At 36.5% G+C, this 26715-nt stretch overlaps 1 protein-coding gene across 1 annotated transcript in view; it reads left to right on the top strand.

Moving 5' to 3' along the window:
- CPE (carboxypeptidase E) overlaps window positions 1-21537 on the top strand; it is a 50934-nt gene extending 29397 nt beyond the window's left edge. The window contains exons 3-9 of the mRNA XM_015819812.2: window positions 130-297; window positions 4954-5071; window positions 5883-6065; window positions 9487-9626; window positions 16731-16830; window positions 18257-18375; window positions 20803-21537. Coding sequence (XP_015675298.1) covers window positions 130-297; window positions 4954-5071; window positions 5883-6065; window positions 9487-9626; window positions 16731-16830; window positions 18257-18375; window positions 20803-20901 — 927 coding nt within the window. The 3' untranslated portion in view covers window positions 20902-21537. The remainder of the gene's footprint in view (window positions 1-129; window positions 298-4953; window positions 5072-5882; window positions 6066-9486; window positions 9627-16730; window positions 16831-18256; window positions 18376-20802) is intronic.
- The last annotated feature ends 5178 nt before the right edge of the window (window positions 21538-26715 follow it).

The raw sequence follows: 26715 nt of genomic DNA, 5'->3' as shown, positions 1-26715 counted from the left end.
TATGTTTCTGGTATTTGAACTTCTCCTGAGCATACATGATTGAACTAAGTGGGCCATTTCTCTAAATTCATCTTGACAGTTCATAATAAAATGTCATGTTGTTTTATAATATTTTCTTCTTCTTTTTAGCCAGGTGAACTCAAAGATTGGTTTGTTGGTCGAAGTAATGCACAGGGAATAGACCTAAATCGAAATTTCCCTGATCTGGATAGAATTGTCTATGTCAACGAGAGAGAAGGTGGTCCAAATAATCATTTGCTGAAAAATATGAAAAAAGCTGTGGACCAAAATCTAAAGGTATAAAATATTTCATTCAAAATATCTCATACTTTGAGGGATTGCTGCCCTCACCTTCAAGAACAGCATCCCCCAGAGATACATATTGCACCAACTCCCTTGAGGTTCTGGAAGTCAAGGCCTGGCTTTGTTCCCAAAGCTGGGGTTAATGTGTTTGTGGGGGTTCGGTCATGCTTTTATTAATTGGTTGTTTTTAGTTTTATGATTTTGATTGTTTTCATTGCATAATTAGATGTTGTAAGTTGCTCGGTCTGTATTTTGGAGAGACTGGCTAACAACAACAATAATAACAATAATGTGCTGAACACACTTTAACTTTTTGCAAAGTTCTTCATGCAAATAAATGAGAAGAACTTCTTTTCAAATTTTGAGAATTGTGATGATTTGATGAAATGTGATAAAGGAGGTTCAGTTGCACTTTACCCCACAACTGGAAAACTTGTACTGTGCATGATAGTCACATGGAAGTGTCCTTTAGGCTATACAATGATAAATAGTAGATCTGTCCAAGACTTTACAAAAAATCCTTAACAGAGATTCATCTATATGAATAAAAATGTAAATGTTCGTTTGTTCAAAATCTTAAATCTCCGAAAGTTCTTCACCGATTGCTTTGAAATTTTGACACAACATTGCATTTGAATATGCACGTGTTTTTATATACCTATATTATATAGATGTCACACCTGTGACAGGTAAAAACATGCTTTTTTGGAAAACAGCGCCATCTGTTGGACGTAAAAGCAACACACGCTTTTACCAGACTGAGTCACAGCAACACATGGCTGGGTACAGCTAGTTTTAAAATAAATTTCTTCTGTTCTGCAGTTTCCTTGGCTGCCACTCTGTCTGGAGTGCCTAGTTTGGAAAAACCTGAAGTCCTCTCATTGATAGTTTGGGAAGCTATGGGAATGCTGGATTTTGCCACATTCCTTTGGGGAAAATTTTTCAACTGTTATCCTAATCTTTAGAAGAAAGATTCCTTTTGAGTACTTTATACAGTGACAGTACAATAAGTACTACATACTAAAGCCCACAATCCTTTTTTATTTCTTTACCAATTTTGTCTCTTTTCCATGCAAGTGTTCGAAAAGTACATAACCTAAATGTATTATCTCATAATTTGTATTTTCACTTTCATTTTTTTTAATCAGTCATTTTTGGAAAATTTTATATGGCCTCTCTAGTAGGCAAATAATGTTTTTAAAAAATCAGTTCATGGGTATCCGAAAATGTTAATAACTCAATTGTGGAGTTACTAATCCATCAGGGTAATATTTCACAGTATATTTTTTTCCAGAAGTAGTGTTTCTTTGCCAAGTTGCTTCTCTTCCTCCTTTTCTGGAACAGATTTTAAAAATTGGAAATGCTGTAATGAGTGGGTAACAATAAACCTCTTATTATGATAATAAAAGTAGTGCTGTTGTTACAAATATCTAATTGGATGTCATCAAAACTGATAATAAGGTGCTCTGGGCAAATGGCCAGACCTGTTTTTAATAACATCAAAAGCAAGATGAAAACTAAAACTTGAACAAAACTAGATAAAAATTTGCAGGAAGAAGCAACACAAAGATTTGCAACTTGAGTTCTTTTCTTAAATAACTATATTTAGAAAGCAGGAAACATTTTATTAGTGAATTAGGTCCCACTAGTCACTTAGATGAAGGAGAAATTGGCAAGTAGGCAAGTCATGTTTTTCCCTATAGCAGCAGTCCCCAACACTTTCAACTTGGTGGCCCAGTTGTGGGAGCAGAGGGGAACACGGCCTCGCAAGCAGTGGGCCAGTGTACATGCATGCAACTTGACTTGCATTAGTGGATCAGTGTGCATGTGTGTGATTGCCTACCAGCCCACTGCTCATGCAAACTAAGCTACGTGCATGAGCTCTGGCCCACCACTTATATGGCCCAGTTTCCCTCTGCCCCCCAACCAGGCCACCAAGTGGCAAAGAAGTTGGGGACCGTTGCCCTACAGTATATATACTAGGCTCCCTTCTTTTTTCCATAGAAAAGCTAAATGAATGTTTGGGGTACAATAATACTGTGGTAAAAGACTATAATAGCTTTTAAAAACAATTTTATATTGTTAAATAAAAAAACCCTATAGCTAAACACAACAGTCAATATTAAAACAGCAATAATAATAGAAAAAATAGGGGAAATATCTATGCAAACAGCTAAACATTTGAGCATATTAATCAAATTCTTTTTGCTTGCCCCATCATTGCAAACAACAAGGTCTTACTTCTAACTCTTGCAGCTTTGACAGAAAAGAATTATTATAGACTACTTTACTATGGAGTGCCACTGGTTAAAGCATCAGGCTAGGAACTAGGAGACTGTGAGTTCTTGTCCCACTTTAGGCACAAAGCTAGATGGGTGATCTTGGGCTACTCACTTTCTTTCAGCCTTAGGAAGGTGGCAATGGCAAACACCTCTGACAAACCTTGACAAGAAAACTGCAGAGACATGTCCAGGCAGTCCCCCAGAATCAGGTACAATTGAACAGAAGAAAAAAAAACTTTGTTATGAGAATACCTTACAACAGTGGTTCTCAACCTTTTTAATGCCGCGACCCCAACCGGTCGTAAGTCGAGGACTAAACCGGTCATAAGTCGAGGACTAAGCCTGTCATAAGTCGAGGACTAAAACGGTTGTAAGTCGAGGACTACCCAACCGGTTGTAAGTCGAGGACTTTCCCTGCCGGGGAGCGCCGCGCATGCGTGGTTCCGCCCCCTGCGCCGGCCGAGGAGTAGCTGGCAAGCGGCAGAGATGGAGCAGGCCGACCACCAGCTGGCCCAGCCCAAGGGAGGTAAGGCACCCGCTGGAAAAGGGGAAAAAAATGGCGGACAAAAAAATGGCGGACAAAAAAAAATGGCAAACAGCTTTGCTTGGCGACCCCCATGAAATGGTCGATCGACCCCAAATGGGGTCCCGACCCACAGGTTGAGAACCACTGCCTTACAATAAATAGGCATTATAAGCAAAGAAGAAAAACTAGGCAGGAAGAGCTACAGAAGAAAGCAATATGAAATATTAAGCAACATAAAACCACTTAAGTCTTCCCATAATTATAACCCCTGGGCCATTTGATGAAATACGTGCCACAGAAATCACATTTACAGAAAGGACGTGTTCCACAGAAGTCTCTGTCTGAGCTTACAATGATCACATGTAGAGCAAGACATCACCTGTGAAGTCAACCAGAAAAAGCTGGAATATGACTCGTTTGCCATTTGGCTTTGACTACTTCTCTTATTTAGTACAAAATGGGATCTGAAGCAACTACTTTAATTGATCAATGTTGCCATTTCACATCTTGATGCTATTCAAATATATTCGGACACCAGGTGCCACCAGCAAGTGCAGGGAGTGAGGCATTTTGTAAGAGAGGAAAAAGAGTTGAGTGTCTTATCATTCCTCTGCTCCCTTATTGCCTTTGTACCAAATAGAGTCAAAATGGGAATTTACCATAAATGGTAAGAAGTGTCAGGATGGGAGACAAGTGAGAAAGGGAAGAGTGATCTTCCAGATGTTCAAAAATGTTGTGAACCATTTGACTGCAGCTTTTTATGTGACAGTAGAGAAGATTGACCATTATGCCATGTGATGAGATGAGATGGATCACAACATCTGAATAAAGCACCTTCTATAGTGACACCTTCTTTCATTAGGGTGACTTTGTTAAGAAAGAAGATGGTTTCTGATATTTTGGTGGCTTGGTGGACCTTATAATTTGTGCCCTCCGTCCCTCCGAATCTGCTTTTTGGACTTCACACTGAATTTCTGGTTTCTGACTCACTTCAGATTTGCCTCCAGCCCTAGGATTCTTCTCCAAATTTTATAAGTCCTTCTTTTTTGCTAGTACTTAAAGATTTATTGGAAATCTGGATATTTGGCAACTATCAGATTTTGCCAAGATACAGAAACTGTGTGTGTGAGAGAGCAGAATATGATTATAGTGTCAACGCTGCTAACATCGGATGTTCTTGCTTTGACAACAGATGGAAATGTAGCCATCTTTTCTCTATCGCTTTTAGAGTTCGTTGACGCTGGGAAGGGAATGCGGATGAGAGTCCAGCTAGTCATAACAATAATAACTCAGCTATGGGAACCCAAGGTTATTAGGTCCAGAGTTGATAGAAATTTGGCAGGCAGGAAAGATGGGGAGAAAGCCCATGCTTCAAGTTAATTAGGGAATGTGATTTATGACTGCTAATTGGAGGAGGGAATTGCGCTTTGCTACTTTGTGCCAGGGGAGGGGAATTCAGTTTTTGGCTTCAACTATGTAGTGCCGCTACTTTGTTTCTCGAATAAAATATTCTTTAAGGAAAACAATGCCTCAAAGTTCTTTTGAAGAGATTCATCTGTTGGAACCATGACATATAGCAAGTGCATATTACAAAAATAATACCTATATTTGCATTCAGTAATAATTAATCTGTGCATTGCATTCAGATACTCTGTTGAAACATTATACAGTAAAAGTACATATTGAATACATACTATATGGAACAAGTCCATTTTATTCCATTTTGCCTCCCAGGGCAAAATTCTGGAAACTGATGACATTGTTTAATTTGTTCTACAAAAAATATGCAGTGCTTATTGCAATAGTCTAATGAATTATATTTTTTATAAATTTCTGTCATAGCTTGCACCAGAAACAAAAGGTGTGATTCACTGGATAATGGATATTCCCTTTGTACTGTCCGCCAATCTTCACGGTGGAGACCTTGTGGCAAATTACCCATATGACGAAACTCGAACTGGTATGTATTATAAATCTAAGGCCAAATAGCCTTGGTCAGCTTGATGGCTGTGCTGGATTCTGAATAGCGTGCTGAGAACCACATTCCCAACCTGGACAGATTAAATTTAACTTTCCATTATTGTAATTAATTTATCTTTTGTACTATTTATAAGTTTTAATTTCCTCTCTTTTTGTCTGTTACTGCAGACTTCTCAGAATAAACATTTTTTTCTTTTTAATCAGTAGAGAGGCAGGCTTTTTTTTCCTTTTAGAGTATGTTGTAGTTTTCTAAACTGACAAAACAACTTTTTTCCTTTTTAAGGCTGGAAGAGCCCATAGAAGAGGAGAGGAACAGAACTCTGGAGTAGGTTTTAGGGCAGGGGTAGGCAACCTTGGCTCTTTATGACTCTTTATGAGCCAGCATGGCTCAGCTTGGAAACCTCTCCCTTTCCCTCAGCATGGCTGGCTCAGGAATTCTGGGAGTTAAAGTCCATGAGTCATAAAAGAGCCAAGGTTGCCTACCCCTGTTTTAGGGGCATAATAATGAGGACGAGATACCATTCTTCTTACTTAGTTTAGTACTATTTTCACAAATTATATGTTAATCTAATTTTGTTTCAGTTTTTTTCATGTTGCTGAAACAGCTTATTAAGAAGAATATGTATCCTGATGTGTCTGTTCTAAATAAACACCAGTGGTCTTCATATGAAGCTCTTTTATCATGCATAATCTTGAATATTAAATGATCTAGATTCAGATAATTAAAGTAGGCCTACATTCTCTGTTTTTCTTTCCACCCTCTATTATGTATTTTACTACTGTTCCCCCAGGAAGTGCACATGAATACAGCTCCTGCCCAGATGACGCTATTTTCCAAAGCTTAGCCCGAAGCTATTCATCTTTTAATCCAGCCATGTCAAACCCAAATCGACCACCATGTCGCAAGAATGATGATGACAGCAGTTTCATTGATGGGACAACTAATGGTGGTGCTTGGTATAGCGTTCCAGGAGGTTTGTGTTGTTGAAATGCAACATTTTAATCTTATTTTTACAGTATGCCAGAGTAGGGCTGAAAGTAGAAATCTAAGTCTAATATGACTTATTAATGCACATGTTTGTAGAGCAAATAATGAATTAATTCTTGCAAATATCATAGAACTCATATAGTTCTTGCCAGAAGGATTTACAGGCTATTAGTGACATTGTTCCCTTTTCTGTTCCAGGATGATCTAGGCAAAACTTGCCCTTCATAATGAGCTTTCCCAGGTGGTGGTGTTTCAGTAGTATATAAACAGCTAGTAACTAAGTGGAGGCCTTAGCATGCATATACATTGTTGACTAGCATTGACAGGGACCTATTAGCTAGTCACCAGTGTTTGTTATTCTTAAATAAACTCATATTCTGTGTTTTTGTATGGAAAGATAGAAATCTCCATAAATTCTATCTGCTTATTATTTATTTATTAAATTTATATGCAGCCCATCTCACTATTAAAGCATCTCTGGGTAGCTTACAAAATGAGAACTATGGAAACAATTAAAATTAACAAGGAGCATATAATTGCTGACTGAGGTAACTTTACATTCTGTTAGCATTATTGTTCCTATAGTTCCCACAGCTCAGTATGATGTTTTCTGAATGGCATATTTTTTAAAAATGAAATGATGAAGTGATAAGTGCACTAGCAATCAGTGGAAATTATACTGTCTACTTCAATTATACTGTCTACTTCTATCTGTTGGCTGCATTGCTATTTCTTCCATTAAAGTAGCCTAAGCGATGAGATCATTCCTGCTACAATATAAAGTTAGTATAAATGTAGGGCAAATATGGAAGGGAGCTAAGGAAAATTATAGAAAAAGGGAGTAGTGTGGCAAATATATAAAATATAAATACATAAAATTGGAAAATATAAATTTGGAAAGAGTGGGCTAAATATGACTAAAGGCTGGTTGTCTGTATCCTAAAATAGTTAAACAGAAGAACAACATTCAGCTATTTTGTTTATATATGCTGATCCTTTTACTTAACCAGACATAGGAAAACAGGCTGATTTATGCTTAGTTAAACTGCCATTATGATGAATAAGTTGTCTAGACTGGATAATTTTGTATTCCATTGAATATAAATAATATTTCTATTCTGGTGTTCTATACACAGAGTTAAAAGACTCTTATCTTCTGATAGTATAGAAATAGTATCTTGAAGAATCAATGTGTTTATCCAGGATGACTGTCTGACTAAATCCTATTAAAGTCAGACAGAATTAGATAGCCAATGAGATGAGAGATTTTAATATGAACTGGAAACTTTAAAACTGTGAAAGTTTCTAATTCATATTAAAATTCATTTTAATTTAGTAAATAACATTTGGCCCTTAACCAGCATTAAGAATACACATTCTGTAAAATAAAGAGATTAGCACATAACAATGTGGTACATTTATCAAATCAGTTAATAGACAAAAGACTTACCAATATTGATAGAAACTATATTTGTACTTCGAGATTCTCATTTTCTTGGCTATTTAAAAAGGCAAAATAATAACACTAATTCCTTGTTTGATATTTTATTTAAAATATTTATTGTAAATGCAACCTTTTTCGTATTATAAAGGAACAAATTATCATTTGATAAATTTTATGATCTAATTCATTAAATACAGCATTTTTTTTTTACAATTCCATGGATTTTACTTATAAGAAAAAAAAGGAATGGATAAATCTGTGTTTTTCCCTCTTCCTTTAACATATTGTTCCAATGTTACGAAATGGTTCCTTGTTCTATAAATTCATGCTTCTTGACACGTTGACTAGTGTAAGCAATGTAATATATAGGAAATAAATCAGAACTCATGTTAGTTTGTTCTGTACGTGAAGCAAAAAAAAAAATTACAATAGTTGTTTCCACCCACTGAAATGATTTATATTCAGGAAAAAAGAAGATACAAAGATTTATTATTTCAGAAATGTTACAGGTGAAATTAAGAGATTTTATATATCTGTTAGTTTCGTCATCATTATTCTTGGTAGGTGGGGAATACATTCCAGCCCACTTTCCTTCCTTCCCTGATTTCTAGCATGATGATATACAGCCATCTTTATATATGTGCTTATACCATAATAATCAGGGAATCGTCAAAGACTATGATAGACAGTCTAAACCAGTGATGGCGAACCTTTTAGAGACCGAGTGCCCAAACTGCAACCCAAAACCCACTTATGCATCGTCGGGTGCTGGGTGGGTATGGCCCATTGGCTGGGTGTAGCCAATTGGGTGGGTGTGGCCCATTGGGTGGGCATGGCTGTGGTGGTAACGGCAGACTGGGTGGGACTAAAAAGTTCAATCAATCAATTCCAACTTTGCAAGATTTTTTTTTCCCCGCGAGAAGTTGAAATTATTTTTTTTTGCACACGGCGGGGGAGGCCTAAAGCAAAAAGGTTTTATAAAACCCAGCTGAAGGCCTAGGACTGGGGCGACGGTGCGCGTGCCCCCAGAGAGGGCTCTGAGTGCCGCCCCTGGCACCCGTGCCATAGGTTCGCCACCACTGGTCTAAACCATCTCTGGAAACTACAACACACAGAGGCTATTTTGTACACATACAATTAGTAGCCATCCAGAAAAGGATCAAGAAAAGTCTTTTATTATCGATTCATTATGCTACCCTCATTTTTGTTTAAACTTGTTGGAATATTCTTGATTGATTTTGACTGATGAACATACATAAACAACTATTATATTGTCAAATATACTAAACAATGACTTTATCATGGGTAAGTCTCCATCTCTTAATTAGCACTGATATACTGTGTTTCTTGAAATTGCACTACTTAAAAAAATAGTCCATTTCAAAATCCTTGGTTTTCAGGGCTTCATCAGTCATGATGTTATTATCTGTTATTAACTCATTTTACCTGGAAACAACTGAATTATATCTGGAAATTCTTTGACTCCTAAATAGGACTTTTGAAGCCAAATGTATCAGTAAAATATATAGACCAAATGAAATATTAAATGTGATAATTACATACAGCTGTGATTGCAAATCAGTCATTATATTACACTTCAGAGTTTGGTCCAAGAACTTTACCTGCCCTCAAGGTCTTGTAAATAGACCATTATACGTATACCTTACACAGGGCTTTTTTTCTCATAGAACGCCCAGAACGGAGTTCCGGCACCTTTTTTGGATGGAACCTTGTAGGGTAGGCAAGGCGGGTTGTATGACGTGTGTGAGTTCCGGCACCTTTTTTTTTTTTTTAGAAAAAAAGCACTGACCTTACATATTATAATATTAGTTTTGAATTTTCTACAGTACACATCTATTTATTCCAACTGATTCCAGCTAACTATTTCCACTTAACTTTAATTTGATATGCTTTAGAACATACTGCCTATTAAATATCAACTTTTGTATGTGCTATTACACAGGTATGCAGGACTTCAACTATCTCAGCAGCAATTGCTTTGAAATCACCGTGGAGCTTAGCTGTGAAAAATTCCCTCCAGAAGAAACTCTGAAAAGCTATTGGGAGGACAACAAGAATTCACTTATCAGCTACATTGAGCAGGTAATTTTTTCCTGGAGAATAAGGTTAGAACATTTGTTGACGGTAAAGTATTATACTTAGTTTTGGGTGATCATATGGCTCATTGCTTCATCACTTGAACTACAGCTTCATTCCTTCAAACGTGTCCTGTTTCAAACACACATGCAGTTGCTAGGTGATGGTAGCAATTTACTTAAGATGGTAGAGATAAGCAAATGAATATAAACACCTGGAAATAAAGCTTGTCTAACTAGTTTTGCTTTTTAAACAAGAAAATGCAGAAGAGAGTTCAGAGGTTCAGAGAATCAAGCCAGGTTCTTTACTCAGTCCAAAGGTCAGAGTTTCTTGTATGAGCAGAATATACAGGAACAATATGCCAGACACAGAAAATTGGACTTCCAATAGAGAAACAGGGCTACCTCTTAAATCGGGCTGCAGCCAGCTGACCTCTAATTAAGACAGTCACTCCCTTGCTTGACAAGGAGCCTCACTGAGCATCTTTATTTTACTTGCTCAATCTGAAGGTTTGAAAGCTGTATCACCTGTTCCAATTATTCTGATAATATCTGTGTTTGATCCATCTCAAGTGACTCATGGCTTGGTGTCTTCTGAGGTTCACATTCCGCTGGCTCAGCTGGAATGGCTTCGTCAGATTCAGAGTCATCTGAATCCTGAGCCATGACAAAATGTAAAGAAAGCCCTGTCAATTTTCAGAAGTCAAGGTCAGAAAGTACAGTGATGTCTGAATAAAGAGGAGTTGGAGATGAGCACTACAGGTTTCCTGTCCTTGTAGTAAAACCAACCAACCAACCTTTTCTCGGTGGCAAAGGGCAGGTACTCAGTGTTGCATTTGAAGACCAAATATTACAATTACATCCCTCATGTTGAGATTTAAGGAACTGCTGGAAAGCATAGTGAACAGCTCAGGATGATACATATTTACACATAAGCTAGATCCCATTAAGCTCAATGAATTTGTTTTTGAAATATATATGGTAGGAGAGAAACAAGTGTTAGCATTTCCTTATATGGCTATAATTATACATAATTAGGGATGATTTGAAGTAGAAATCAATTAAAGGTTGAAATCAGGATTCACAGACATCATTTTGAACTTTTTATTTGTATCTGACTTCAGTTTCTACTTTGGAAAAATAGTTCAAATTAAAAGATTTATTACATTATGCAGTTTAATCCCAAACCTAGGAGAATTCTGCAAGGCAGTTTATTGTGAGGGACCGTGATGCAATTGGAAAAACTGCCAGTTTGCCAAATAAAATATTGCCAGTGTCTAATGAAGAATATCTGTTCCGTTTACGTTTATGTACATTGGAAACATAAAGAGATTTCACTTTTGCTGCAAGAGATTAAACTTAAGTATGAAGAGTTTGATATATCACGAATGGTTAGCTTTTTAAAATTCTTTTTTTATATAATATTTTATTAATTTTCCAATTTTACATTTGAATATTTAAAAAGCAATGTGGTGACTGAGTTACAATAGTTCGATAACAAAATCTTAGTGCAAATCTCAGGTTACAACATCGAGTATTTCTTCTCTTTTTCCCTTAACATTTACTGTATCATATTCAGGTTAGTACATTTCTAATTATATCAACTCAGTAAGAACATCATTATTACATTTATCAATAGATTTTTAGCTTATATATATCTTAATTACATTCAATCTTCATAAATAATCCATATTCTGTTATTAATTTTTACTCATTTTTTAATTTGTTATTAATATTCCAATTTAATCTTTGATATTTATAATTTTCAGACTTTGGGTAACCAAAATTTCCCTTATCTCACTTCATAACAAACTATAATATCCAAAATACATATCTTATCTATTTGAATACAATCTTGTTCTATTTCCTAAGAGTTATCTATTTCCCATCATATTAAATCATCTACTTAATAACACAATATCCCCTTTAATAAATCAAAACCACTATATATATTGCCTGGCTTAATCAATAAATCAAACATATTCATAATATTTAACTTTATTTTCCCTTTTAAGTCCAATTTTTAAATATTAAGCTGATAAAATCCTTATTTTCAACTAGTTTCCAAATATTATAAATCTAATAACCAAAATTCCCCTCATCTCAACATCTCCCTTTAACCCTCTAATTGGCAATATAAAATCCCCTCTAATGAGTCAAAATCCCAGTTTTTTCAACCTTATGCTAGCTTTCTTTCTTTGCCAAATAGGCTTCCATATCAGCGCCTTTAAATCATCAAATAGATCTCCCTCTATTCTTACATATGTTGTTTGAATTAAAGGAGACCATTTGATTGCCAGTTTTCTGGAAGGACTAGCCCATTTGTATTCGTTAAATTGTCTCCCTGTTATTCCAGTTTCCCATGTTTGCTGCAAACGCTTGGAAGGCAACTCCGTCTTCTACTTCCGATTTTCCTTCGCTGGGGGACCCTGGAAAAGTCACCCTGTAAGGGCGCTGAGCAAGGAGGGGCCCCCTGCTTGATCACGGGAGGGTGGCAGCCCTCCCGCTCGATCCGTGGCAGCCCTCCAAACTGTCGGAGAAAAGACCGGCCATAGCAATATGGCTCGTCATTAGGCTGCAGACAGCCGAAGTCAAATCTACTATCAAGTACTTTGAAAGTAATGCAGATGTAACTGGGTGAGATCTGATCTTCTCTTTACCCCAAGTACCTTCTTTTCCTGTAAAGGCTGTTTGAAGTATCTTTCTTCTGTGAGGAGAGAGGGGAGGGAATTTCTATCCCACCCTCTAAGAATAGCGGCGTCTGACTACCCAGGGGAATCAAAGCATTAAAAAGAACAACTTTAATCTAATTGGATTTATATTTTCCTGAAACTTGGGGACTAAAAATTTTCCTATTTCTATTGGAAACTCTTGTTTTTATCTACAAAAAAGAAATAAAATTGGAAAAAGAATTAGAAAAATTTGGGATTTAAAAAACTCTAAATGGCATTAGTGACATCATGTGGTGAAGCTTGGTATTGCAATTTGTTATTTCCTAAAAACAGACTTGGCTCAAAGCCCAGACCTAGATAAGACTTTCCTGACCTTGGAACCATCTGTGAGAAGATTTAGCTGTAAGAGAACAGCTGGGCAGCAAAATTGGCCCACTTGAAATGTGACTGTAAACCTTTACTGACTTTTGCTTAACAAATAATTTTTACTAGAAAGACTATTTACAAATAAGTGAAAGAGATGGATGAAAACCAGGAAAAGACTCTTTCTATGTTGAAAGCAATACATGAAAGCATTCTTGTAGCTTGTGATAAAATAAGACCTAAAATAAAAGATCAAGATGCCAGCTTAGATGCACAAAGCCAAATTTTGACTACAACAAAAGAACCAACAATGCAGAAGATAACAGAAGAAGCGGGACAAGAAAATATGAAGACAGAGGACTCAGTTGACCATCAAATACACTTGGTGGAAAATCCAGAAAAGGAAGTGACAACATTGAAAACGGAAATAACTTTCTATATAAATCAGAAGAAATTTGAAAAAGAAGTAGAACAGATTGAATTGAAGAGCTTTTTAAAATTCTTAAATATTGCCATCTACTTACATATATTTTGCAGACTTGCATGCATTCATAGGACTTTCTGTAGTGGGTATATTTTCAGCTATTAAAAATATTTTGAGATTCTGAGATTCCCTGTATATACCAATTGTCTACTACAGACATAATGGAGGCTGTGGTTGGTGACAAGCTGGGACCAAGCTACCTTTACTTGTGCTCAGTTATTCTGTAACTCAGAATGAAACAGGAAGAGGAACCTTAAGTTGTTTAGCAAGAACCTGTGTCCTGCTACATCTAAACACTGCCAGTATGGGTTTAATATTAGCAATAGCAATAGGAATAGCATTTAGACTTATATACCATCCCGTAGCAATTTGCAATACTCTCTGGATAATCTACAATGTAAGCATTATTTGCATATTACTTCCTACAGTCTAGGCAGTGGTGGGATTCAGCCGGTTCGCACTGGTTCGGGAGAACTGGTAGCTAAATGTTGTTGAGTTTGGAGAACCGGCTGAACCCACGTTGCTTCTGAAAGTCCATTCTAGGCCTCGGAGGCTTGGAGGAGGCCTCCCAGGCCTAGAACAGCCCACAGGAAGTGCGTGTATGTCACTTCTGGAAGTCCATTCTAGGCCTCGGAGGCCTGGAGGAGGCCTCCCAGGCCTAGAACGGCCCACAGAAAGTGTGTGGATGTCACTTCTGGAAGTCCATTCTAGGCCTTGGAGGCCCAGGCGTGATTCCACACAGAGAACCAGTCGTTCAGGTATTTGAATCCCATCACTGAGTCTAGGTCATTATTTTACCAAATTTTGAAGGATGGAAGATTGAATCAACCTTGAGCCTTGTTAGAATCGAGATCCAGGCTGTGGACAGACTTAGCCTGCAAAAATTTATTTTAACCACTGTATCACCAGGACTCATGGGCTATTCCCAACCGGGCTATTCCATCTCTTGCAATAGAAACAAATAACATGTAATTCTGCTGAGTTGTGGAAAGACAGAATGCTTCCTATGTCTAACAGAATAATCATGCCCCTATGAAACTACCATTTTACTCACCACATTCTGATGAGAGAGAAGTTCCCTGAGGATGGGGGCTCTGGCACAAGTCAGAAAGCTCGGAAGACTAAACCTCTGGTCTTTGTGACTGACCCAGATTGAATCCTCCATTACCATATTTTTCATTTAAACCTTGCCTTCAGTTTTCACAAGTGCATGCCAAAATTGTGCTTCACAAAGATAAAATATTAACTATTAGTATTATCCATAATCTGAGGAACATACAAATAAAGTTAATATTAACCCTAATATTGAACCCCAATATTGTGTATCAAGCTATAACTGGTAAAGTTATCCCACTGCAGCCTATTTCAAATTCTAGTAGCCTTCACTAGATATTGTTTTGGACTGTACGGAGCACCTGTAGGAAAGGAGCAGGCAGAGCTGGGTGATGGAGTTAAGTGCGTCAACAGCTTAGAATTGTTACATTACCACAAATGGTCCAAGTCCAACCCCTTTTGAATTCCATTGACTCTTATGTGGTGCCAATTCAATATTGAACTTTAGTTGACTAAGTTCTTTGTATAAGCTTAAGTGTTAAAGCTTTGAATGTATGGTCTTGATCCTTTGTGCCTGATAGCACCTGACTTGTGGTCAAGCAGGAATCTTATGAAGGCAAACACTGAATATACAGTATAGAGATCTTCATGTGCCTAATATTATACTCTGATGACACAGGTTGCACTTCCTACATGTATACATCACATATGATTTCACTTTACCTAGCTGTAAGAACCATCTGGCTCTTATAGACAGTTACCATGTTCTACCTCCTAAATTTGTCTTAGTAACCAGATGCATTCTGTAACCCAAAGATGACCCTTCTGGGAACATGCCCTCTTAGTTCATGGCACCTAATAACCAGCTCTCAAGAATCATTGTACATTTCTTATAATGTATTTGCTTTCTTCATTGTTCTACAGCTGAAATGCTCATGAGGGACTAATCAGCACAGAAAACATATTCTTTCAGTAGACAAACTATCTACCTGGTAGTTTTATATTTATATTAAGATTCATTGTGCCACCATGTATTTAACTCATACCTAGAATTTTTATTCTTCAATTTTTGTTTCTCAGCATGATATATTTCGGAAAATTGAACAGGAATAGATTTGGTATGGAAGGAGAAACTGCCCAAAGAAAGGTGGAGATTAAAAATAGGCCTCATGCTGAAGATTATGAAAAAGATAATTTCGCAGTGCATTCTGATAGAACAGGCATCTGGGAGCAACTTGAAACTAGTTACTGATGTATTCTAAAGCCTTGTTCTAATCACATGATCCAGAATTGTCATATGTAGCCCATATCAGGCTTCCAAGTACACACATATAGGCATATGGAACATCTGCAAAAACACAAACACATTCAGAGATGCACAAATTCCAGAAAAGAAAACCAACATGTCCACTATATCAAACATTGATAAAGGGTCTAAAAGTAAGTCCTCCTTTTTGTTGTTTTATAAGTGCTAAAAATTATATCATTCCATTGATTGGGATAACAGCTTTATCAGAACTAAGCAAATATATTGACTTCTGAAATGAGATTAGAGTAACCCTTTGAGAACCTAATTCCCAATTCTGTGAATAAGGAAGGACTATTTCTTGAAATCAGACATTCAGCAGTTGAGTCCAAAGCTTGACAAATGAACCCATTGATTAAAAACTCACCCCAACCACTAAACCACAGAATGGATTTATTCGTGTTGATGGCCATATTTACACATTATATTTTACGTTCTAAATTGGAAAATACCTTTTATGCTTCTACACACATCCCCTTTGCACAAAATGCAGTTAAATGAGGAAGTCTCTATTTAATGATAGCTTCTTGTTTTATCAACTCACTTTCAAATTCGGCCATGTTTTTAAAAAATCACAAGTTAAGGTTACTTTAATTTTGCGGTTTGTTCTGAATCTGGTAATCAGTTCATCAGTTTGAGTAAAATTTGAAACAGGGAGGAGGTGGTGTACCTTAAGTCAGGGGTCCCCAACCCCCGCTCCATGTACCGGTACTGGTCCGCGGCATGCCAGCAACCGGTCCACACAAATAAGCAAAGCCCCATCCGCGGGATGCAGGCAGCGCACAAAACCACTCACCTTCTGGTCTGCGGAAAAGCCTTTCTCTACGAAACTGGTCCCTGGTGCCCAAAAGGTTAGGGACCTCTGCCTTAAGTCACTGTTGACTCCTAACAACTACTTGAAGCAGTCCTTGTGGTTTTCTTTGCAAGATTTCAGAAGTGGTTTGCCCCTGCCTCCTTCCTGGAAATAATAGAGATTTTAAAAATGAAATAAGCATTCAACAATTTGCAAAATATTGCTTGAAGAGGCTCTATATTTAGTCTACCAGCAACATTGTTTATACTGACAATGATCTGAAATGTAATTATCCAGTACAAACATTTTCTCTGAGATTGAATCTACTAACTTTAACAGGAAGCTAATTGTGGTGAAACGTTCTAGATTCTTTCTTCTCTTCTCTTTTGTAAGTATATTATTTAGAGATATATCAAGACTTTTTGTGCTTTATTTTTAAGATACATCGAGGAATAAAAGGATTTATTAGAGATCTTCAGGGTAATCCCATTGCTAATGCCACAATTTCTGTAGAGGGGATAAACCATGACATTACATCAGGTAAGTATTCATATGTATATTGAGACAGATGATGAATGTTGATACATGGATAAATATAGCAATATCCTTTTATATTTTCTGGGGGGGTGGGGTGTTAGTGCTCACTACTACTGAAGGATGGAAGAAGTGATTTTCACTGCTTGTCTTGTGCAACTTTCCATGCTATCCTTGATGGTCCTGCATTCCTTGCATATGATTTTGGAAAGCAAAGAGGATATCAATAGAAGAATAATTGCAAAAGCAATCTTAGCCTTTTTTGCCATTGAGGGAAACTTCTAATGGCCAAAATGTTCCTTTGTGAATGGATAGGCATCACCACTTGTGACATGTGTGTTCAAGTTTTTAAAATAAACATTGGAACTAAAAAACAGCATCATTAGACTTATCTAGAATGAGCCCATTTTCCTGTTTCATTCAGGACGAAATCTGAATCTCAGTTCAGAAATTCAAATCTTTACACCTTCATTTAACTATAATTGGAAACTCACAATTACTTTTAATGGACAAAATGTTCAGGATTAGGGGCCTCTTATGAAAAGAGATGATATCTGTCAAATGTTGGCCAATGGGTGGAGAAAATTTTGTGCTGAACTCCTATATAAAAGAAAATTAAAATTAAATTTTATTTCAGAACTGGATGAATTCAGATAAAATTGCTTCCTCTCAGCCAGTCAGATCTGCCACATTAAAATTGACATTTGCAAAATTGCAACCCTTTCTCTTATCACCTGCTTGTTAATCCAGTTTCCTATTTACAGAAAAAAAGGAGCATAAAACCTTTTATTATTTTAAGACATTCATGAGCAAAATTACTAATGCTTGTGAATATCTTAAAATAATGCAAAGTTTTATGTTTTCATGCTTTAGGATGGAAAGAACAAAAATATACTGTGTTCCAGGCTTTTTCTTCCCCTTTCCAAAGTCACTCTTGTATTTTGCACTTGGCTCCAGTTAATGCAGTGGTTCTCAACCTTTTTAATGCCGTGACCCCCAACCGGTCGTAAGTCGAGGACTAAACCGGTCGTACGTCGAGGACTAAACCGGTCGTAAGTTGAGGACTACCCGACCGGTCGTATGTCGAGGACTTTCCCTGCCCGGGAGCACCACGCATGCGTGGTTCTGCCCCTTGCGCCGGCCGAGGCGTAGCTGGCAAGCGCCAGAGACGGAGCAGGCCGACCACCAGCTGGCCCAGCCCAAGGCACCCGCCAGAAAAGGGGGAAAAAATGGCGGACAGCCTTGCTTGGCGACCCCTGTGAAATGGTCGATTGACCCCAAATGGGGTCGCGACCCATAGGTTGAGAACCACTGAGTTAATGGATCTTGAGATTTTAATTAGAAAACAAACCAGACCAAACATGTTTCAGTACCACTTAAGCATGTACCTAAAGTATTTTTTAAAAATAGTGGCATCTTTCTGTCTCCTTAGCAAAGGATGGTGATTACTGGAGGCTGTTGGTACCAGGAAATTATAAAGTGACAGCCTCAGCACCTGACTATCTAGCAATCACAAAAAAAGTGGCTGTTCCCTTCAGTCCTGCTATTAGGGTAAGCGGTACCATTTCTGCATTTAACCTATAATGCCCATTCATATCTTAATGTTGGTTTTTAATGTTTTATCTTGTACATCAAGTCTCACAAACTCTGTGAGACATTTTCATTGTTGCTTATGTGGAAGATAAAGTCAGAGTCAGAAAGGGATAGAGCAAAATGCAAGCAAACAAAATATAATACAACATAAGAAAAAAAAAACAATAGTGGTTTCACAGTGAACAAAAGAAAATAGGCTTTTATACTATGGTGATTAAGGTAAAGCAAACATGACAAAAGAAGAAAAATTCTAATTAAAAGAGAGAGAAAGAAAGAGCCATATAATACCCATAGACAGCAATATAAAACTAACTCAGCCCTTCAAATCTAGACCATGTACAGTGGTGCTTAAAAATTTGTGAACCCATCTGAATGTTAAATTTTTCTGCATAAGCATATCCTAAAACATGATTTGTTCTCCACACAAATCCTAAAACTAGATATGATAATTACTTTAATACCGTAGAAATGTTGTGCAAGAACCCGAAGTGGGCAGATCATGCAAGGAAACCACCAACATCCTTGAGTTGAAAGTCTTCTGTAAGGAGAAATGGGCTAAAATTTCTCCAAGTGAGCATACAATTTTCAGACATGTTGAGTTGCAGCTATTATTCATCTATTGGGGGGCAGAATAATAGAATATAGAATAATGCCCTGCTCAAGCAGAAGACCCTATACCAGAGGTCTTCAAACTTGGCCTTTTTATGAATTGTGGACTTCAACTCCCAGAGTTCCTCAGCCAGGGCCAAGTTTGAAGACCCCTGTCCTATACCATTCCAGACAAATGGCTGTCCCGTCTCTTCTTGAAAACTTCTAGTAATGGAGCAACCAGAACTTCTGAAGGCAAGCCATTTGCACTGATTAATTATTCCCAGATCAAAAAATTTCTCCTTAGTTCGAGGTTGGATCTCCTTTTAATGATCTTCCATCTATTACTTCTCCTGCCATCATGTGCTTTGGAGAATAGGTTGACTCCTTCTTCTTCATGATAGCCCCTTAAGTACTGGAAGACTGCTATCATATCATCCCTAGACCTTCTCTTCACTAGACCAAACATACTTAGTTCCTTCAATTGTTCATCATATGGTTTAGCCTCCAGACCCTTTATCATCTTTGTTCCTCTTCTCTGCAGTCTTCCTAGGGTCTCAACATCTTTTTTGTATTGTAGTGACCAAAACTGGATGCAGTATTCCAAGTGTGGTCCTACCAGTGCAATATAAAATGGTACTATCACTTCACATGATCTAAGCAAAGGTTCACATACTTTTGCCATGCATCCATATGTAGCTTTTCCTCAATGAGTAAATGAACTAGTGTTTTTGCTCATTTCTTTAAATATGTTCACTTTATCTAGTTTTAGGATTTGGTGGGAGAACAGTTCATTTTTAAAGTTATATTTATGCAGAAATATGAAAAATCAAGAGTTCACTAACTTTTAAGCACCACTGTATATGGTTTGAATGGAAAACTAGAAGAACTTAGTTTTTACTTAGCTTGGTGTTTTCATTATAGAAGGTCCTTAGTTCATTCCTATTTTTAAAGGTTGTTAGCTAAAAGCATTGGAACCTTTCTCTAAATTCTCTATTCTGCTAAAATAAATCCTAGATACAAAAAGAAGAGCCTACAGCCCTTATCCCAAAGCTATTCCTGCTTTAGTGTAAGATTTTCATGGGAGATCAAATTCAGTAAGATTTAATAGGAAGGTGTTGAAGGTAGAAGAATTTTTTTTTAAAAAAAAGTTAACTATAGTATACCTTTTCATACGAATGTTCTTGGAATATGTAAACGAGTCTTCGTAATGGGTGATAAAAATCGTTTTATATATACTAACGTCTGAATTCATAAAGTAACCCCAGGAGAAGGTTACTGGTCCTAAGTCCCTCTACATCTGAATTACGTCTCAATAATTTTATTCAATGAATAGTAAGAGTAACTAAATAGTTCATCTATTCTAAGGCAGATTTTCTAAAATCACCATCACTGTATCTATCTGTCCATCCATCCATCCATACACACATACGTACGTACGTACATCTTTTCAGTAATGGCTGGGTGATTTGAGACAATGTTGTAAGTCTCTAGTGGGCAAATAGACTAAGTCTAGAACAGGGGTCCCCAACCTCCGGTCCGTGGACCAGTACCGGGCTGCGGCATGCCAGCAACCGGTCTGCACAAAGAAGGAAAGCCCCATCCGCAGGATGCAGGCAGCACACAAAACCACACACTCTCCGGCCCACGTAAAAACCTCTCTCCACAGAAATGGTCCCTGGTGCCCAAAAGGTTGGGGACCTCTAGTCTAGAATATGTACAGTTTTAACTAATAAATCCAATTTTTTCACTTACAAAATAAGAATATTAGAATTCACGTTTGCTTCCTCTTCCTAGGTTGATTTTGACTTGGAGTCATTGTCTGAAAGAAAAGAAGAGGAAAAGGAAGAGCTAATGGAATGGTGGAAGATGATGTCAGAAACTTTAAATTTTTAAGCAGACGTTCTGAATTCACATCTTTTAATCTACTATATGTTCATTTAGTGTAATGTACTGTGAAAAGTCCCGACATTTTAGATTTTGTGTAGCTCATAATATGTAACTTTTGGGGTCAGCTGAGTAATTTTTTTAATAACCTATTCTCCATAAAAGTATATTACTGGAACCTTTTATGTCATATTTGCTGTCTTACATATTCAACTTGAAAGGCAAATGCCCACAGAATATGTCCTTTCTCTAATGTGACTGTGAATTTGAGTGTTTTACTATCCTAAATATGCAGGTTAAGTACATTAAAAAGCCAAGTCACTTGCAACAACTGCCACAAATATTTTTCCCTACAGGTAAACCTATTTAGATTTTTTTTTTTTAAAAAAACAAACCTCATAATGATACTGAAAATATATGTGATAATAATTTAGTATTGTACATAACAATTATTTTTTGTTCTGTGGAAGAGCCATATAAAATAAGAATCCAAGTACTTGGGTTTTACATATAATACTGATATGGAAATGGCTTCCATCATTCTTAAGAAAAAAAATAGTACACTTTTTTTCCTTTTGTTGTGTTTATTAATGTTCTTAAATAACGTGGTAATCAGATTAAAAATTCTGGATGGCTAAAACAGTTAACATATAGTAAGTGTATATTACTGGTTTCTTGTGCTTGCAATCTATTATTTGTGTTATCCTGTTTTCCAGTAACTGTATGCATTAAGTATATATGGTTTCCATAAGAAAGTTTCCATATTCTTTGTATGAAGAACAGAAAGTTCCTCCCATAATTGATCCACCAGCTGCTTCCTTTAATATGGATTGGAAATCCAAGATATACCCTTAAAAGTCAAAAATGTAAACATGTTTTCTAGAAGAAGCAATTTCTCTAGTTTCTGTGGAGTTTATTTCCTGGTCACACATTTTGAATTCAACCACTGCTAAAGACAATCATTTGGATTGTAAGGGTACTTCTTCTGAAACAGAGAAATTTCCAGATGAACCATGGTAGTTTAAATTGGCACTAGCATTTAGGGGAGCAACCAGCTTTTCAGTGTAAACCAGCTCACAGAGAACAGCAGGATCTGCAAAATAAATGAATTTCTATTTTGATGTTTCTTTTTAGGGCTGTGCAGTACTTTAGATTTGGTTCCTCAGAAGTGTTTCAGGATGTGTGGAAGCTCAAATTTACTGCAACACTTTAAGTAGCTATATCTTATGTGGGGATTTTGTAGCATAGCCGCTTTAAGATGCTCCAAAGAGAGGCTGGGTTTGTGTTCTCTGCTCTGAAGCAATCCCACCCCTACATATTTTAGTAGCTTTTCAGCATTGCTTGTTGGTGACTCCTTCCACACTTATACTATTGGTAGATGACTCTTGTCCTTGTTTTAAATTACATACATACTACCATTGAGCAGCAGCTGAATTTGAAGGGACATTTTTACCATATGCACTTCATACATGAAACATCCCTATAAGAAAGGTGAAGAGAATAAAAGTTATTTCTTTGCATACTGTGGATTCTTAGTTCAGTCTCTGGTGTCTCCAGGATTTTAGATTGCTTAATAGTGAAAGGTTCCCTGGAAGAGCTACCCAGTGCAAATGATCAAAAGTGACATCAACTGGACTTTCTGGATTATTTGTAAGAGGTTTATTGAATTGCTAAAATACGCAAGGCTGTAAAACAGTTTATGATGTAAGGAATTCAATGTTTGGTTTCTAAAAGGTACAAATTATCTTACAATTAAAAAGTCTATTTAATCTGAAAAACAAAAGATTAAAAGAATACCTGAGACCTTTGCTTTCAATTTATCAGATGCCTTGAGATTTTTTATCAAAAAGTTTTGTGTCCCCCTTTTTTTTCCCTCTTGGGACAGTGCTTAAGGTCAGTACTTAATATTTTCTTGCTGATGCCATCTTCACAGGACATCTATTTCACACAAGTGAAAATATAGGGGCTTGTTAAATGCTCAGAAGGAATTATTTTCTCCCCGAGGCCTAAGCATCATTTGGCATTCTTAAACACTGAAGTATTAAGTATCTTGAAGCTATAGGAATGCATACATTAGTCATATCTGTGCAACACATTTAGGCCTCTGGGACTGGATAAGCTAAACTCTAAACAATAACCTAAAACTGAGTAATTTTAATGAAATATATAACCAAAGCAAACCACTTCTACAAACATCACTGGTTATAAATAATTTATCAAATAAAAAAGCAATACCAGAAATTGAAGTTTGTTATAAATAAAATCTTTCAAAAGAACCTTTCTTGCCAAAACAGGGAAGTCATTTCAGGTTACCAGTTCTCAGGAAAGGAATATTAGAATGCTTTTTATCTGTGTTCTTCATGTTGAATATCAACTCAAGAAGCCACTGCCAAGAAAAAGATCATAATTCTGGCCTTTTCATTGTAGGATTGTGGGTCAAAAACGTTTTGCAAACCAATTATAAAACAAAGTTCTGGAATTAATCACAATAGCAATACACATTATCTGTACTCTCCCAATTAATATAACTGAGTGGATGGAGAGATATACATGCACTCCCTGATTTTAACAAGTTATCTTTCTGCTTCAGTTTGCCAAATGTAGAATGGGAGTAACCATATTCATTTTAATAGGAATTTGATGATTGCTGAGATAAAATTATAGCTTTAACAAAGCAATTTAAAAACAATATTTAATAGTAATTATCAAGAGTTAAATCTATAATCTATAGTATTTAATTTACTCTGACATTTTCCTAGTAAAGCTGTTGTGATAATTCCAACACAAATAATATTTTGACTACTTTTCTATGAACATCATAGAATTGGATATTGGACATGACAGCTCCAGCTATAATCCTCTCGTGAAAAGACAACATCCATGAACAAGTACTTCCACATTTGAAGCCTCCTTGTTCCTCACAAATTGCCATTTTGGGAAAGGTAGGCTCCATAAAGGTTTGACAAGCTACAGCAGTGCATTTCCAGGCTCCAATCGCTCTCAGTAGTTTTAAAAATCCATTGTCTTCAATCTTCGGATCTACACAAATGAAACTTCAAAAGGCAATGGTTTTGTCTCCTCTCTTATGCCTTTGAATCTCTCTCTTAGACTGCCTAGTGCAATACTTTTGCAAATTAACTTTGTGGTAATGATGATACTAAGTGGAAGAATTTCTTTGCCTGATGTGGTGTTTTTTGTTTTGTTCTCTCAACTGCACTCTACTCCACTCTGGCACTCAGCGGAGCTGCAGCTGCCTCCAGTAGTTCCATCTCTCAAGTGTACAGAAAATAAAACAGGCTTGGTTGAAGTGAAAGAGTTGGCAGTTTTAAACTGTGTTGAATGTGTCAGGCTTTTGAGTATTTTGCTGTGTTCATCAAGAATGGAAACAGGGCTGGCTTGAGAAAGGGAATCTTTAGGCAAAGGAGGAGGAGGTTTGAGAACTATGCTAAAGCAATGGAGAGGGTGTGGAAAGAAGAGGTTTTCTGTTATGGGCAGTATTTATCAAGAAACAAAAAACCCAATCCCACCCTCTAAGAATAGCGGCGACTGACTGCCCATGGGAATTAAAGCATTAAAAGAACAATTTTAATTTAATTGAATTTATATGTTCCTGAAACTTGGGGACCAAAATTTTTCCTATTTTTATTGGAGACTTTTGCTTTTATCTACAAAAAAGAAATAAAATTGGAAAAAGAATTATAAAAAATTTGGACTTAAAAAACCTTAAACGGCATTGGTGACATCTTGTGGCGAGGTTTGGTATTACAACTTGTTATTTCCTAACAGAGACTTGGCTAGAAGCCCAGACCTTAGATAAGACTCTCCTGACCTTGGCACCATCTGTGAGAAACTCAGCTGTAAGAGAACAGGTGGGTGGCATAACTGGCCTATTTGAACTGTGAATGTAAACCCTTACTGACTTTCAGAGTTATATGTGGGGAATTGCTTTCCTATCTCTTTATTTGAGGAATATTGGTTACTATATGAGATGATGAAATACCTTGGACTATACAATCTTGCTTGACAAATGACTTCTACTATAAACACTATAAACATGTGAAAGAGATGGATGAAGAAAAGGAAAAGATCCTTTCCATGTTGAAAACAATACATGAAACCATTCTTTCAGCTTGTGATAAAATAAGACCTAACATAAAAGATCAAGACGCCAGCTTAGATACACAGACCCAAACTTTGACTACAACCAAAGAACTAATAATGCAGAAGATAACAGAAGAAGTGGAACAATCAAATATTAAGACAGAGGACTCAATCGACCAACAAATACAGTCAATGGAAAATCCAGAAAAGGGACTGACAACACTGAAAATGGAAAAGACTTTCTATATAAAGCAGAAGAAATTTGAGAAAGAAGAACAGATTGAATGGAAGATAAACATATCAGGGCAATTATGGGGAATTGGAATAATAGGGAGACAATACGAATACAAATGGGTTAGTCCTTCCAAAAAAATGGTAATTAAATGGTCTCCTTTATTTCAAATAACATATATAATAATAGAGGGAGATCTATTTGATGATCTAAAAGCACTGATTTGGAAGCCTATTTGGCAAAGGAAGAAAGCCAGAATAAGATTGAAGAAAATTGGGGTATTGATTTATTAGAGGGGATTTCATATTATTAATTAGAGGGTTAAAGGGAGAAGTTGAGATAAGGGGAATTCTGGTCATTAGGTTTAAAATATTTGGAAAGTAGTTGAAAATAAGGATTTTATCTGTTTAATATTTAAAAATTAGACCTAAAAGAAAAAAAATAATTATTATGAATATTTTTGATTCATTGATTAACCCAGGTAATATATACAATGGTTTTGATTTATTAAAGGGGATATTGTATTATTAAGTAGATGATTTAATATGGTGGGAAATAGATAATGTTTAGGAAATAAAACAAGATTATATTCAAATAGATAAAATGTGTATTTTGGACATTAGATTCTGTTATGAATTGAGCTAAGGGAAATCTTGGTTACTTAAAACCTGAAAATTATAAATATAAAAGATTAAATTGGAATATTGGTGGGAAACTAAAATCTGGGGAAAAATTAATAACAGGATATGGATTGTTTATGAAGATTGAATGTAAAAAATAATTAAGATACGTATAAGCTAATAATGATGTTTTTATTGAGTTGATATAATAAGAATTGTATTAGCTTAAATGCGAGACAGTAAATGTTAAGAAAAAAAGAGAGGAAATATTTGATGTTGTAACTTGAAATTTGTACTAAAGATTTTGTTATCGAACTATTGATTAACCCAGCCACCATGTTGCTTTTTAAATACTTAAATGTAAAATTGGAAAATTAATAAAATATTATATAAAAAAGAAACAAAAAACCTAGAGTCAAGATGGAAACATACAAGAACACATATACATTCTAAGGCAGGGGTTCCCAACCAGGAGTGCTCACAGCCCCTGCGGGTGCGAGACGATATTCCATGGGGTGTGAAAACTTGGGTTTTCAAAATTGTAGTGTATATGCATAATTTGTTGCCATGAGCTTTGTTTATTCCATTTTAGTTCAGTTTTAGGAGAAGGAGACAAGAACAGGTCTGTGTGTAAAGGGAAAGAACTTTTATCTCTGGGTCTGTAGAATCCTGTATTATTTGAACTGTCAAGACCAAAAATCAGTCCTGTTGGTGCAGTGGTTAGAATGCAACATTGGACTTCCGGTTCTGGTTTTGCAGTGACTGTGGTCGCGTAAAAAGATTCGTCTCTTCACCGGCTGATTTTCCTTCGCCGGTAGACCCCGAAGGGGGTTGAAAGTCGCCCTGGAGGAGCGAACACCAAGGAGGAGG

Source organism: Protobothrops mucrosquamatus, unplaced genomic scaffold, assembly GCF_001527695.2.
Source record: "Protobothrops mucrosquamatus isolate PMUCROS unplaced genomic scaffold, P.Mucros_1.0 scaffold992, whole genome shotgun sequence".
NCBI classification, from domain to species: domain Eukaryota; kingdom Metazoa; phylum Chordata; class Lepidosauria; order Squamata; family Viperidae; genus Protobothrops; species Protobothrops mucrosquamatus.
This window is presented reverse-complemented; position numbering and strand designations above follow the sequence as displayed.